The 12,500-nt window shown below is 42.6% G+C and overlaps 1 protein-coding gene across 3 annotated transcripts in view; it reads left to right on the forward strand.

The window, feature by feature from the left end:
* The window catches only part of grb7 (growth factor receptor bound protein 7), a 21,974-nt gene extending 19,071 nt beyond the window's left edge, over positions 1-2,903 (forward strand). For all 3 annotated transcript variants that reach the window (XM_062526101.1, XM_062526102.1, XM_062526103.1), the window contains 2 exons: positions 562-655; positions 1,084-2,903. In XM_062526101.1, coding sequence (XP_062382085.1) covers positions 562-655; positions 1,084-1,230 — 241 coding nt within the window. In that variant the 3' untranslated portion in view covers positions 1,231-2,903. The remainder of the gene's footprint in view (positions 1-561; positions 656-1,083) is intronic.
* The last annotated feature ends 9,597 nt before the right edge of the window (positions 2,904-12,500 follow it).

The following is a 12,500-nucleotide window of genomic DNA, read 5'->3' on the forward strand; positions in this document are numbered from 1 at the left end:
GTTCATTATTTAGACGGGCAGAACGGTTAAAAACACAACTTCTGGAGCTCACAGTTTTGGCAACGCACTCTATCTCGTGTTTTTTGTTGTTGTTGTTGTTGTTGTTGTTGTTGTTGGCGTGAAAGAAGGAGTGGGGGGGTACAAGGCGGGGGTGGAGAGGAGTAGAGCTTCCTCGAGTTTCTGAACAGATGGTTGCAAATGGAGCTTTCTGAGGGCTGTGAATTGGTGTGAGAATTGGCATGTTAATTGATCGAAAAGGATTAACTGTGTGTGCAAATTCAATTAGCACATTACTACCTACCTCGTGATCATTTCCAGCAGGATGTTACTGAGTGACACTGGCAATTTCAATCTCTCTCTCTCTCTCTGTTTCTCACCCTCACCCTTTATGTCTATTTCTCTCTTTCTCCCTCCCTCCCTCTCTCATACACCCTTTCTCTTTCTCTTTTTCTCTTCCCCCTATCATTCTGATCCCCCCCACCCCCTTATTTCTTTGTTTGTGTGTGTGTGTGTGTGTGTTTGTGTGTGTGTGTGTGTGTGTGTGTGTGTGTGTGTGTGTAGGATGTTCCTGATTCGGGAGAGCCAACAGCACACCCAGTGTTTTGTCCTGTCTCTGTGTTACAAACTCAAGACTCACCACTATCTCTTGATCCCCGTGAGTTGCTCAGCATCCCAGTCATGTGACAACTACATTTAATATTGGAAGACGCATACACTATACCCACAAAAATGAACCTAAAATCCACTATTACCTTTACAGGTGAACTTACTGTGACCTTCTCTAAACTTTTGAATGCGTATGCCTAACAGTTCAATGTTTCAGTACTTTCTGTTACATTACATTACATTACATTACATTACATCCAAAAGCCAGATATCCCTAACTTTTTGTGAATAGTGTGTATTAGTGAGTACTGTACAGCTTGCGTTGTGTTTATTAGAGCTTCCACACTTAAGTATAGTGTGTTGGTGTGTCTATACCAAGGTGTAATAATGTAATGTTTGTGTTTGTGTTTGTGTTTGTGTTTGTGTTTGTGTTTGTGTTTGTGTTTGTGTTTGTGTTTGTGTTTGTGTCTCTTCCAGTTTGAGAAGACAGGCAGGAAGTACTACACCATGGACGACGGCGACACGGTCTTCATAGACCTGCTGCAGCTGGTGGAGTTTCACCTGATCAACCGCGGCACCTTACCAGTCCGCCTCAAACACCCCTGTGTGCGGGTCGCCCTCTGAACGCACACACACACACACACACACACACACACACACACACACACACACACACACACACACACACACACACACACACACACACACACACACACACACACAACCCCTGCCCACACCCTTTCCCTTAATTTACCACCCCCCTCCAATCCTCCTCCAATCCTCCTCCACTCCACACTGTCCCTCACACACAACATCATATCTCCACCTCCGACTCAACACAGCGATGACTTCCACTGTGTGCACGACTATAAACGTATCAGTTCCAGACCATCTCCGACAAATGTATATTGTGTGTACAGTTTCATTCCTTTGGCCTCGACAAGGAAGGATACCTGCTCCTCTTTTGTGCCATTTACATTAACATGTGTTCATTTACCACACACGGCTCTCCAGTGTGATTTAGCCTCTTCTGCGCCTCAGTCATTCACGCAGAGGGACAGGGTAGACCAGCTCACAACCCCAGCTCCATGTATATGTCTGTTGAATACACAGCGAGATAAGGAGGCCAGGAGACTAGCCTGACCAGGTGGATGCATAGGCTAGGTGGATGCATATCTCTTTACTACCCTGTTGTCTGATTGTAGCAGTTGAGATCTAGCAGTCAAGAGCACAGGGTTATTGAGTGTGAGATTTGTAATATGAGGCTGGTTCTGGTCATTAGATTTTACCAAAGATTCTAGAACAGAGCTCTGTTCTAGAATCTTTAGTTCACACACACACACACACACACACACACACACACACACACACACACACACACACACACAAACCTGTGTAATAGAGTCCTCTATATAAGAGACACCCTGCCAACTTGCCTGAAATATATCCACGTGTTTGACGGATGTAATGACTGATTTGCATCATTCCCATGGAGCCAAAACCACACACATGTTAAAAATTATTATAATTATGAAAAAAAATGTCACAGATCCAGTTTTCTGACACTTGTGCCTCAATTATCGTGAGCATATGCAGGTGAACTAGAGGACAGAAATCCCTGTCAGTCACTGAATGGGATCTCTAGCAGTGATCAGTGTGTCACTGTTTGTGTTTTGTCAGGTGCTCATTGCTGCTTGTCTATCAAGCCTTCTTTCAGTTTAACTTTTCCACCAAAAGGGGGCGCTAGGATACATGCTTTGGAGATGTAAGAGAACTCTACTGATATTAGACACAGGAACTCAGCACTGACGTGCTACTGCAGAAGCTTCTGAAATGCATATTTGCACAGCAGTTTGAGTCGATAGAATAATAGATAGATAGAAGTTTCCCAAGAACAGAGTCCTGTGTGTGTGTGTGTGTGTGTGTGTGTGTGTGTGTGTGTGTGTGTGTGAGAGAGAGAGAGAGAGAGAAAGAGTGACAGAACTAATATGCAGTTTGATTAAAAAATATACATACAGTAACTTGGACCAGTAGTCCTTTTTAGCTCTAGTCTGTTTTATAGATTGCCCACATGAATGTGTTTTTTAAAAAAGGGAAATAAAGGATGAAGCCACAATGTTCTTTTCTATGAAATGTCAAACCTAACGGCCAATATGCATTTATGTAGCATCCCCCGTTCCCTTTTCCAGATCATCTGTGCTGTAAAGGAGATAGGGCTTTAGGAGATATGCATGCCGAATGACTTCTGGAATCAAAGGATTAAGGATATGAAAATAAAGTATTTTTCTTCACTTTTAGCCCGGGGGCAAGCTTTGTTTCTTTGTCTGTTTGACAGTGTGTAAGTTAGGCTTGAGTGGGCAAGGGTGGACAGTAGTGTGTGTGAGAAAAAATGCAAATAGTGAGTGTTTGTGTGTGTGCACGTGCATGCACCTTCCACAAAAAAAACACAGATTTATGCAAAGCAGGGAATCTACTTTGGGCAGTTTGGGCAGTTTTGGCCCAACAGATGTAGCTCCTGAGGTTTTTAGTATTGGTAACAAAACTGCGAAGTGCCAGTGTCCTTGAAGAGTGATTCGCAAGATTCTGATCTGATAGACATTATCGTTACTTGAGAACCCAACCATTGGGATCCAACACCCCTGATGTGGCAGGATATGGGGTGTATAGCAACTCAAACACTCACACACCCTAGACGATCAGGGTTAGAGGCTCTCATACAGGACCCCCCCAACACACACACACACACACACAGACAGGCCTGATCTAAAGGCTCTGTCTCTATGCAGGACCCTACCCCCCCCCCCCCCCCCCCCCACACACACACACACACACACACACACAACCTGATATAGGGGCTCTGTCTCCATGCAGGACACACACACACACACACACACACACAAAAACCCTCTGTCTCCATGCAGGACACACACACACACAGCTTGATCAAGAAGCTCTGTCTCCATGTAGGACCCCCCCCCCCCCACACACACACACACACACACACACACACTCAGATGGCCTGTGCCTCAGCGCTGACCCTGATCATATTTGGTCAGATGACAAGCACTCAGAGCATGAGTGTTTTTTCCCAGCATTCTCTGAGGGGCGTGTTGTCTGGCCTTAGCGTAGCACGCCTCAGTAGTTCTGTCAGGACTGGACTAGCTTCTTCAGTTGCCGGGGTCTCCATGGAGCTGTTGCTATGGCTACCTACTGCAGTGTGTGTGTGTGTGTGTATGTGTTCATGCGTGCGTGCGTGCGTGTGTGTGTGTGTGTGTGTGTGTGTGTCTTTGTGTGCATGAGTGTGTGTGTCTGTGTGTGTGCAGAGAGTACAGCTGGAGGGGTCCCTCTAGTCAGCACCACTGCAGCCAAAACATCCAGGTGAGTCCCAGGACAGAAAGAGAGCGAGCGAGAGAGCTGTCTCTGTGTCCCACCTGCAGAGGCGGACATCCCAGGTTCAGAAAGTAAAAGTCCTGCCAAGTATCTGATCCAACCATTTAGTAAACCAGTTCATCCTCATTAGCAGCCAGGTAGATCAGATAATTAATTAGTTAGATAGATAGATAGATAGATATATAGAGACTTTATTGATCTCAAAGGGGAAATTCAAGGTCCCAGCAGCTTTAGACATATCACCTGTGTTAAGTGCACAGGTAGAAAGAATATTATGGCAGGACGTTAACTTTCTGGAACCCGGGATGTCCACCTCTGCCCACCTGTTGCCAGGTGTGGAAGGATTAGTCAACAGTTAACCCCTCTCAAACCAGGTTATGGGTTCTATTCCCAGCTTTCACTTTTGTGCCCTAGAGCAGTGGTTCCCAAACTTTTCTGGCTTACGGCACCCCTAAACATATCTCTCTCCATCCACGGCACCCCTATTTTTTTTTTTACTTTTTACTCAACCTCCTTTGTGCCATATTTGTACTTCATGCCATTTTCTTTAACCTTGTGATACGTTGGATAGGCCAAAACTGCTTTTATTATAGGCATTACTAAGATAAGGTGAAGTTGATATCTTTTTTTGTTTTATTCAAATGAACTACTTTCATTCAACTAATTTAATTGAACGTTTGAATAAATGGTGAACAGGATAACCAATTTGATAACCACCTGACCTCGGTGTGCAGTCTTAACCCATTTCACTGCAGAGGGCAGTGAATAACCGTGTTTGAAGGGGACGTGATTTAACGTAATTAACTATTTTTACGATCTGTTTCAATACATCCGTCAGGTCTGGAGGCATCGTTTTTGCAGTAAGAGCCTCCCGATGCAACATGCAATGCGTCGCTACCATGGAAGGATTCTGTTGCATAGCTTTCGTTACAAAGCCTTTGACCCGACCTGTCATTGAGGCCGCCCCGTCAGTGGCAGTGCACACACTTACGCACATATCCCAGCTAAGATTATTGTTCCTCAAGTATTCAACTGTCACCCTGAATATCTCATCTCCGGCAGCATGGTTGGTCAGTTCTTTGCAAAATAAAAAGTTATCTGTAAATTTGTCCTCATCGACATCTCACGTTAGCGAGCAGCTGGCAAAGGCCACTAGCATAAGTGGACTCGTATTTGAAGCGCAAACTTCCCCAATAGCCGTAGCCATCGTTAGCCCACGTCTCCCTGCAGACCTGGCATACTGGTGTGGGACACGTTACCTCGCCAGCCCAAGTGAACCCATACTGGAGGTAGGAGTCGTTATATTGCCTCACTTTTCTCTTTGCTGATTTCGTCTGGTCAGATTCCGAGGTCTGTCCCTGTGGAGGTGCATGGCGTTCTCTTTAAAAACGTATCTATTGCGCCTATAACTGCACTCCGCCATACGGAATAACGAACGAAGTCACTGAACAAACAAACAAACTTATAAGTAGCCTACCTACATACAGTACAGTACGATACATTAAACTGTAGCCTATTGTTTGTGCTGCAAATACGTTTTTGCAATAAAAATAATTTTGAAATGGATATTATGCTTTTTAAAATTTCATTAAATTATCAAGCCTTAGACAATTCCGCGGCACCCCTGAGCATGCGTCACGGCACCCCAGGGTGCCGCGGCACCCACTTTGAAAACCCCTGCCCTAGAGCAACTTAACCCTGAGTTGCTCTGCTGGGGACAGTGGCGCTTGTGATATAATCGTCATATTTTTCGCTTTGGATAGAAGCATTTGCTTGAATTTGTCAATGTAAATGGATGGGACACCAGTCCATCGCAAGGTATCCCTAAGCCAAGGCTGCTACTCGCTGCCCTCTTTCTAAAAAGAATACAGGAAAACTAAAGAGTTTTGGGACATACTATAAAATATTACGGTATTTTGAGACATTCTGGGCATACTACATAAGTAATATAGGACTGTACTATAAGAGAGGGTAAGGATATAATAGAGCAGTGGTTCCCAAACTTTTCTGGCTTACGGCACCCCTAAACATATCTCTCTCCATCCACGGCACCCCTATTTTTTTTTTTACTTTTTACTCAACCTCCTTTGTGCCATATTTGTACTTCATGCCATTTTCTTTAACCTTGTGATACGTTGGATAGGCCAAAACTGCTTTTATTATAGGCATTACTAAGATAAGGTGAAGTTGATATCTTTTTTTGTTTTATTCAAATGAACTACTTTCATTCAACTAATTTAATTGAACGTTTGAATAAATGGTGAACAGGATAACCAATTTGATAACCACCTGACCTCGGTGTGCAGTCTTAACCCATTTCACTGCAGAGGGCAGTGAATAACCGTGTTTGAAGGGGACGTGATTTAACGTAATTAACTATTTTTACGATCTGTTTCAATACATCCGTCAGGTCTGGAGGCATCGTTTTTGCAGTAAGAGCCTCCCGATGCAACATGCAATGCGTCGCTACCATGGAAGGATTCTGTTGCATAGCTTTCGTTACAAAGCCTTTGACCCGACCTGTCATTGAGGCCGCCCCGTCAGTGGCAGTGCACACACTTACGCACATATCCCAGCTAAGATTATTGTTCCTCAAGTATTCAACTGTCACCCTGAATATCTCATCTCCGGCAGCATGGTTGGTCAGTTCTTTGCAAAATAAAAAGTTATCTGTAAATTTGTCCTCATCGACATCTCACGTTAGCGAGCAGCTGGCAAAGGCCACTAGCATAAGTGGACTCGTATTTGAAGCGCAAACTTCCCCAATAGCCGTAGCCATCGTTAGCCCACGTCTCCCTGCAGACCTGGCATACTGGTGTGGGACACGTTACCTCGCCAGCCCAAGTGAACCCATACTGGAGGTAGGAGTCGTTATATTGCCTCACTTTTCTCTTTGCTGATTTCGTCTGGTCAGATTCCGAGGTCTGTCCCTGTGGAGGTGCATGGCGTTCTCTTTAAAAACGTATCTATTGCGCCTATAACTGCACTCCGCCATACGGAATAACGAACGAAGTCACTGAACAAACAAACAAACTTATAAGTAGCCTACCTACATACAGTACAGTACGATACATTAAACTGTAGCCTATTGTTTGTGCTGCAAATACGTTTTTGCAATAAAAATAATTTTGAAATGGATATTATGCTTTTTAAAATTTCATTAAATTATCAAGCCTTAGACAATTCCGCGGCACCCCTGAGCATGCGTCACGGCACCCCAGGGTGCCGCGGCACCCACTTTGAAAACCCCTGTAATAGAGGTATTGCAGAACATCATAGAGGTATTACACAATACCACAGAACTATAGAAATCGTATAGAAATCCTTCGGTAACAAAAAGTGCCATCAACATTGTTGTGTGGGAATACAATATCTATCTATCTATCTATCTATCTATCTATCTGTCTGTCTAATGGTATTACTAGCTATTTTTATAAAGGTGCTAAATCAATATGTTAGGATGCCATAGTGCAGAGGTAAGCCATAGTGCTGAGGGTGTCCACCTTACATTGTATCTTCACATTAACACATTATCACATCGTACAGGTGGATTATCACCAGGACCAGAGGTCAGGGGTCAGCCACTCAGAAGTTTCAAAAACAAAAATGTCTGGAGTCAAAAATGTCCATTAGTCAAACAATTATTAATGTAGACTAATAAGTAGTGTTGTAGCAAAATAAAAAAATAAAAAAAGAACAAAATGAGGGCTGAGAACCAAAGGGGCGTAAGTGACATTTCACCAACTTTACAGGAGAGCCAAAACAAATCTAACTGCTTCTATATGTTCACAGTTAAAGACCTTTGGTTTTTGTTCAATAACTATATGTTTATAAATATTTTACGGTAACACTTTATTTGAAGGGGTCTACATAAGGGTGTCATGTAACCGTCATAAGAATGACATGACACATGTCATGCACATTAATGACACATTATTGATGTTTATGACTGTTGTCATAATGTGTCATTCGGTTTTTGTTATGTCAAGTTGACATTGTTTGAGCGTCATCATTACGACAACTTGACATTAGGCAAGATGACATTATCTGACGGCATCTTTGTCATGACAACTTGACATTAGGCAAGAAAATGTAATCCGTTTACAATACTGTCATGACAACTTGACATATAACTGTGTTTGGCCTGACTTATCTTCTAGGTTTTTTAAGTGATGAGCCTGAACAATTGGCTGTCATGACACCATTATGAATTGGTCATGAATACTTTTCTTGACCTCAACTACAGTGGTACAGTTTTGACTTGTCATTAAGCTGTCACAAAGAACTATTACTGACCAAAATAGTTTTCTGACAGTGTCATGAATACTTACCTTTTACCTCAAGTACAGTGAACCATCTGAGATGTTTCCTGAACATGTCATGAAGTGTCATTACACTGTCATGTAGGTTTCATTTCTGTAAATTTACATTTCTGGAACATAGAGTCTAATTTCAAGTATAATAACAACAAACACCATACTCAAGTCATGTTTATTTCAGCAATGAATTTTGCAAAACCATATACATTGTAGAGCCTCGTTGCCATGGGTAGCTATCCTGAGTTCTTTCAAACCACTAGCTTTGTGATCCTACAATTAGCAAATTCTATTTACTCTTATTTACACATTCACCACACATGCATTACACTCAATCTTCAATAGTTTTCAATGGGCTAACTTTCAGTTTCAGGTATCAAATGTAATACAACATCCAAGCAAACAATGTTTTTCTTTGTCATCAAAATAAAATACCAAACCCTATACTATAGCCGGCAGTTATTAAATAAATAAATAAATAAATGAGTAGGCTACCCAACCAGCTGTCAGAGTTCGTGTGGCAGGCCTGTAACGTTGCTGGTGTGCGTTGATGCCTAAAACCAAAACGGCTCTTTCACGCCACTCCAGCACATATCTCCGGCAGCGCAACAAAGAAAACTCAGCGTGTAGGCTAGATGTAATGGATGGACCAGATGGACAGACGTCTTCAGCGAGGCTCGTGGAGGTTCCAAGAAAGAGTGGCCGTGCAGGCTATCTCATGCAAAGTCATTGACAAGTCCCATCGTGCTAGCAGCTAGCTAGGTCTTGCTGACTAGCTGAAGGCTTTATACTCGTGGGAAATTCTCGTCTCGAAGTTTTCACTTCCAACACAACTTCACCGTCTAGCAGTAATGTTTTAGTAAGTGTTCTACCCACTAAACAAAGGCTATATTTGTGTTAGGCTGCGGTAAACCTTTCCCGCTCAGCAGTCGTCTTCTCTCTTCTTCTCCCTGGTGTTGTTTCTTATTTCCCGATTACCCTTGACCTCTAGCTCAATTCTCATTGGCTCAAATAATACAAATGTAACATAAACTACACATTTCCATTCTTTTCACTTTTAGAATCAAAACATAATATCTTGACAACATTTCAGTAACTAGGAAATTATAAACTAAATATATTAATCTAAAGCAATGCATAACCATGAAGTCTAATAAACATGAGTTGCGTGCACAAGAGTCAACGTTTCCAGAAGGCCTATGGGTAGGCTATGAATATATTTTGTCTGAAATGTTAAGATATTATGTTTTGATTCTAAAAGTGAAAAGGATGGAAATGTGTAGTTTATTTTACATTTGTATTATTTGAGCCAATGAGAATTGAGCTGGAGGTCAAGGGTAATCAGGAAATAAGAAACAACACCAGGGAGAAGAAGGGAGAACGACTGCTGAGAGGGAAAGGTTTACCGCAGCCTAACACAAATATAGCCTTTGTGTTTAGTGGGTAAAACACTTACTTAAACATTACTGCTAGACGGGGAAGTTGTGTTGGAAGTGAAAACTTCTAGACGAGAATTTCCCATAAGTATAAAGCCTTCAGCTAGTCAGCAAGACCTAGATAGCTGCTAGCACAATGGGACTTTTCAATGACTTTGCGTGAGATAGCCTGCACGGCCACTCTCTCTCTTGGAACCTCCACAAGCCTCGCTGAAGACTTCTGTTCATCTGGTCCATCCATTACATCTAGCCTACACACTGAGTTTTCTTTGTTGCGCTGCCGGAGCTATGTGGTGAAAGAGCCGTTTTGGTCTTCAACGCACACTAGCAACGTTACAGGCCTGCCACACGAACTCTGACAGCTGGTTGGGTAGCCTACTCATTTTTTATTTATTTACTTAATAACTGCCGGCTATGGTATAGGGTTTGGTATTTTATTTTGATGAAAAAGAAAACCATTGTTTACTTGGATGTTGGTTGTATTACATTTGATACCTGAAACTGAAAGTTAGCCTATTGAAAACTATTGAAGATTGAGTGTAATGCATGTGTGATGAATATGTAAATAAGAGTAAATAGAATTTGCATATAATTGTGGGATCAATAAGCTAAGTGGTTATAGGCTATTTCAAATAGAGGTGATGAATGAACGCTTGGATTAATTTGTTTATTTAATACTTTAAAGAACTCAGGATAGCTACCCATGGCAACGAGGCGCTACAATGTATTATGGTTTTGCAAAATTCATTGCTGAAATAAACTCTTTGAAGTCATGACTTGAGTATGGTGTTTGTTGTTATTATACTTGAAATTAGACTCAATGTTCCAGAAATGTAAAATGTAGGCTACAGAAATGAAACCTACATGACAGTGTAATGACACTTCATGACATGTTCAGGAAACATCTCAGATGGTTCACTGTACTTGAGGTCAAAGGTAAGCATTCATGACACTGTCAGAAAACTATTTTGGTCAGTAATAGTTCTTTGTGACAGCTTAATGTCAAGTCAAAACTGTACCACTGTAGTTGAGGTCAAGAAAAGTATTCATGACCAATTTATAATGGTGTCATGACTCATGACAGTCAATTGTTCAGGCTCATCACTTAAAAAACCTAGAAGATAAGTCAGGCCAAGCACAGTTTTACGTCAAGTTGTCATGACAATATTGTAAACGGATTACATTTTCTTGCCTTATGTCAAGTTGTCATGACAAAGACGGCGTCAAATAATGTCATCTTGCCTAATGTCAAGTTGTCATAGTGATGACGCTCAAACAATGTCAACTTGACATTACAAAAACCGAATGACACATTATGACAACAGTCATAAACATCAATAATGTGTCATTAATGTGCATGACATGTGTCATGTCATTCTTATGACGGTTACATGACACCCTTATGTAGACCCCTTCAAATAAAGTGTTACCTATTTTACTTATATAATTTTGTCAGCTAAGAGAGCTCATCAAGAGCTTTCAGGTGATATATATCACTAAATTTTGACCAAAATGTCACTTACGCCCCTTTGGTTCTCAGCCCTCGAAATGAAGAAATTACTGTTTTTTGGTCACCTCTGGCACATGTATTGTTATAATCTGTGTTGGATTACACCTTGTTGTGTAGTAAGATTAAGCTCTGTTGTACACAGGCCTACAGTATATGCTGATCTATGAGATATGAGCCTGCAGTTTGAAGGCCGGCGCCCACCAGACACGTACTGTACGCGGCGCGCCTCGACAGTAAAACAATTAGTACTCCATTGTTTTTAACGGAACAAAGCCCACTAGAAACGTCTGCCGCGCAGCAGCCGCACTGGGATAGAAAACTGTTCTGAAAAAAATCCTGCGCGTCAAGCCCACACCGCTGAACGCCGTGTCCGGTGAGCGCCGGTCTTGAGACTGTTGCTGTGCTGTAGCCCCGTATTAGCAGTGTGTAATGTGGCCCGTGTCACCTTGTTCTTGGTAGGCGAGTGACCTTGGCGTGACCTTGGCGTTGACAGTGATGTGTCTCCAGAGACTCCTGCCGTGTGTGTGGAGCCAGTGCTGCTGATGTGAAGGCTGATGTGCTCATCTCCTGCTGGGCTCAGAGGCAGGGAGGGATGCCTTTATGTCACACACACACACACACACACACACAGACATATTTTCTCTCTCTCACTCTGTCCCACACACACACTTCCAGGCATCCCCCTACTACACACACATTCTCTCTCACTCACTCACTCACTCTCTCTCTCTCTCTCTGTCTTGCTCTCTGTCTCACACACACTCACACACACACACACACACACACACAGGGTCACTGCTCAGGCAGGGGAGGCCTTATCCAGCCTGCAGACTCTTACTCCCTGCCTCTCTCTTCATCTTCCCCATCACCAACCTTAATCCAACTGTCAGAGCTTTAACTGACACTGACAGTGTGTGGTGTGTGTGTGTGTGTGTGTGTGTGTGTGTGTGTGTGTCTTTGCACGTGTGTGGTGTGATTCTGAGCTTTGGTAGGCGCTCTCTGCTATCACACCTGAATTTGAGTGGTGACTAATAAGAATAATATAGTTGTGTGTGTGTGTGTGTGTGTGTGTGTGTGTGTGTGTGTGTGTGTGTGTGTGTGTGTGTGCGTGCACGTGTGCATGTGCATGTGCGTGTGTGTGGTGTCAAGGATTTTGAGCTCTGCTCAGTAATACCTCAAGGATCTTGCCTACCATACCATGTGTTTTGAGTAATGTATATGTTATACTGTTATGGACTGTGT

This window comes from Sardina pilchardus, chromosome 22, assembly GCF_963854185.1.
Source record: "Sardina pilchardus chromosome 22, fSarPil1.1, whole genome shotgun sequence".
Classification (NCBI taxonomy): Eukaryota; Metazoa; Chordata; class Actinopteri; order Clupeiformes; family Clupeidae; genus Sardina; species Sardina pilchardus.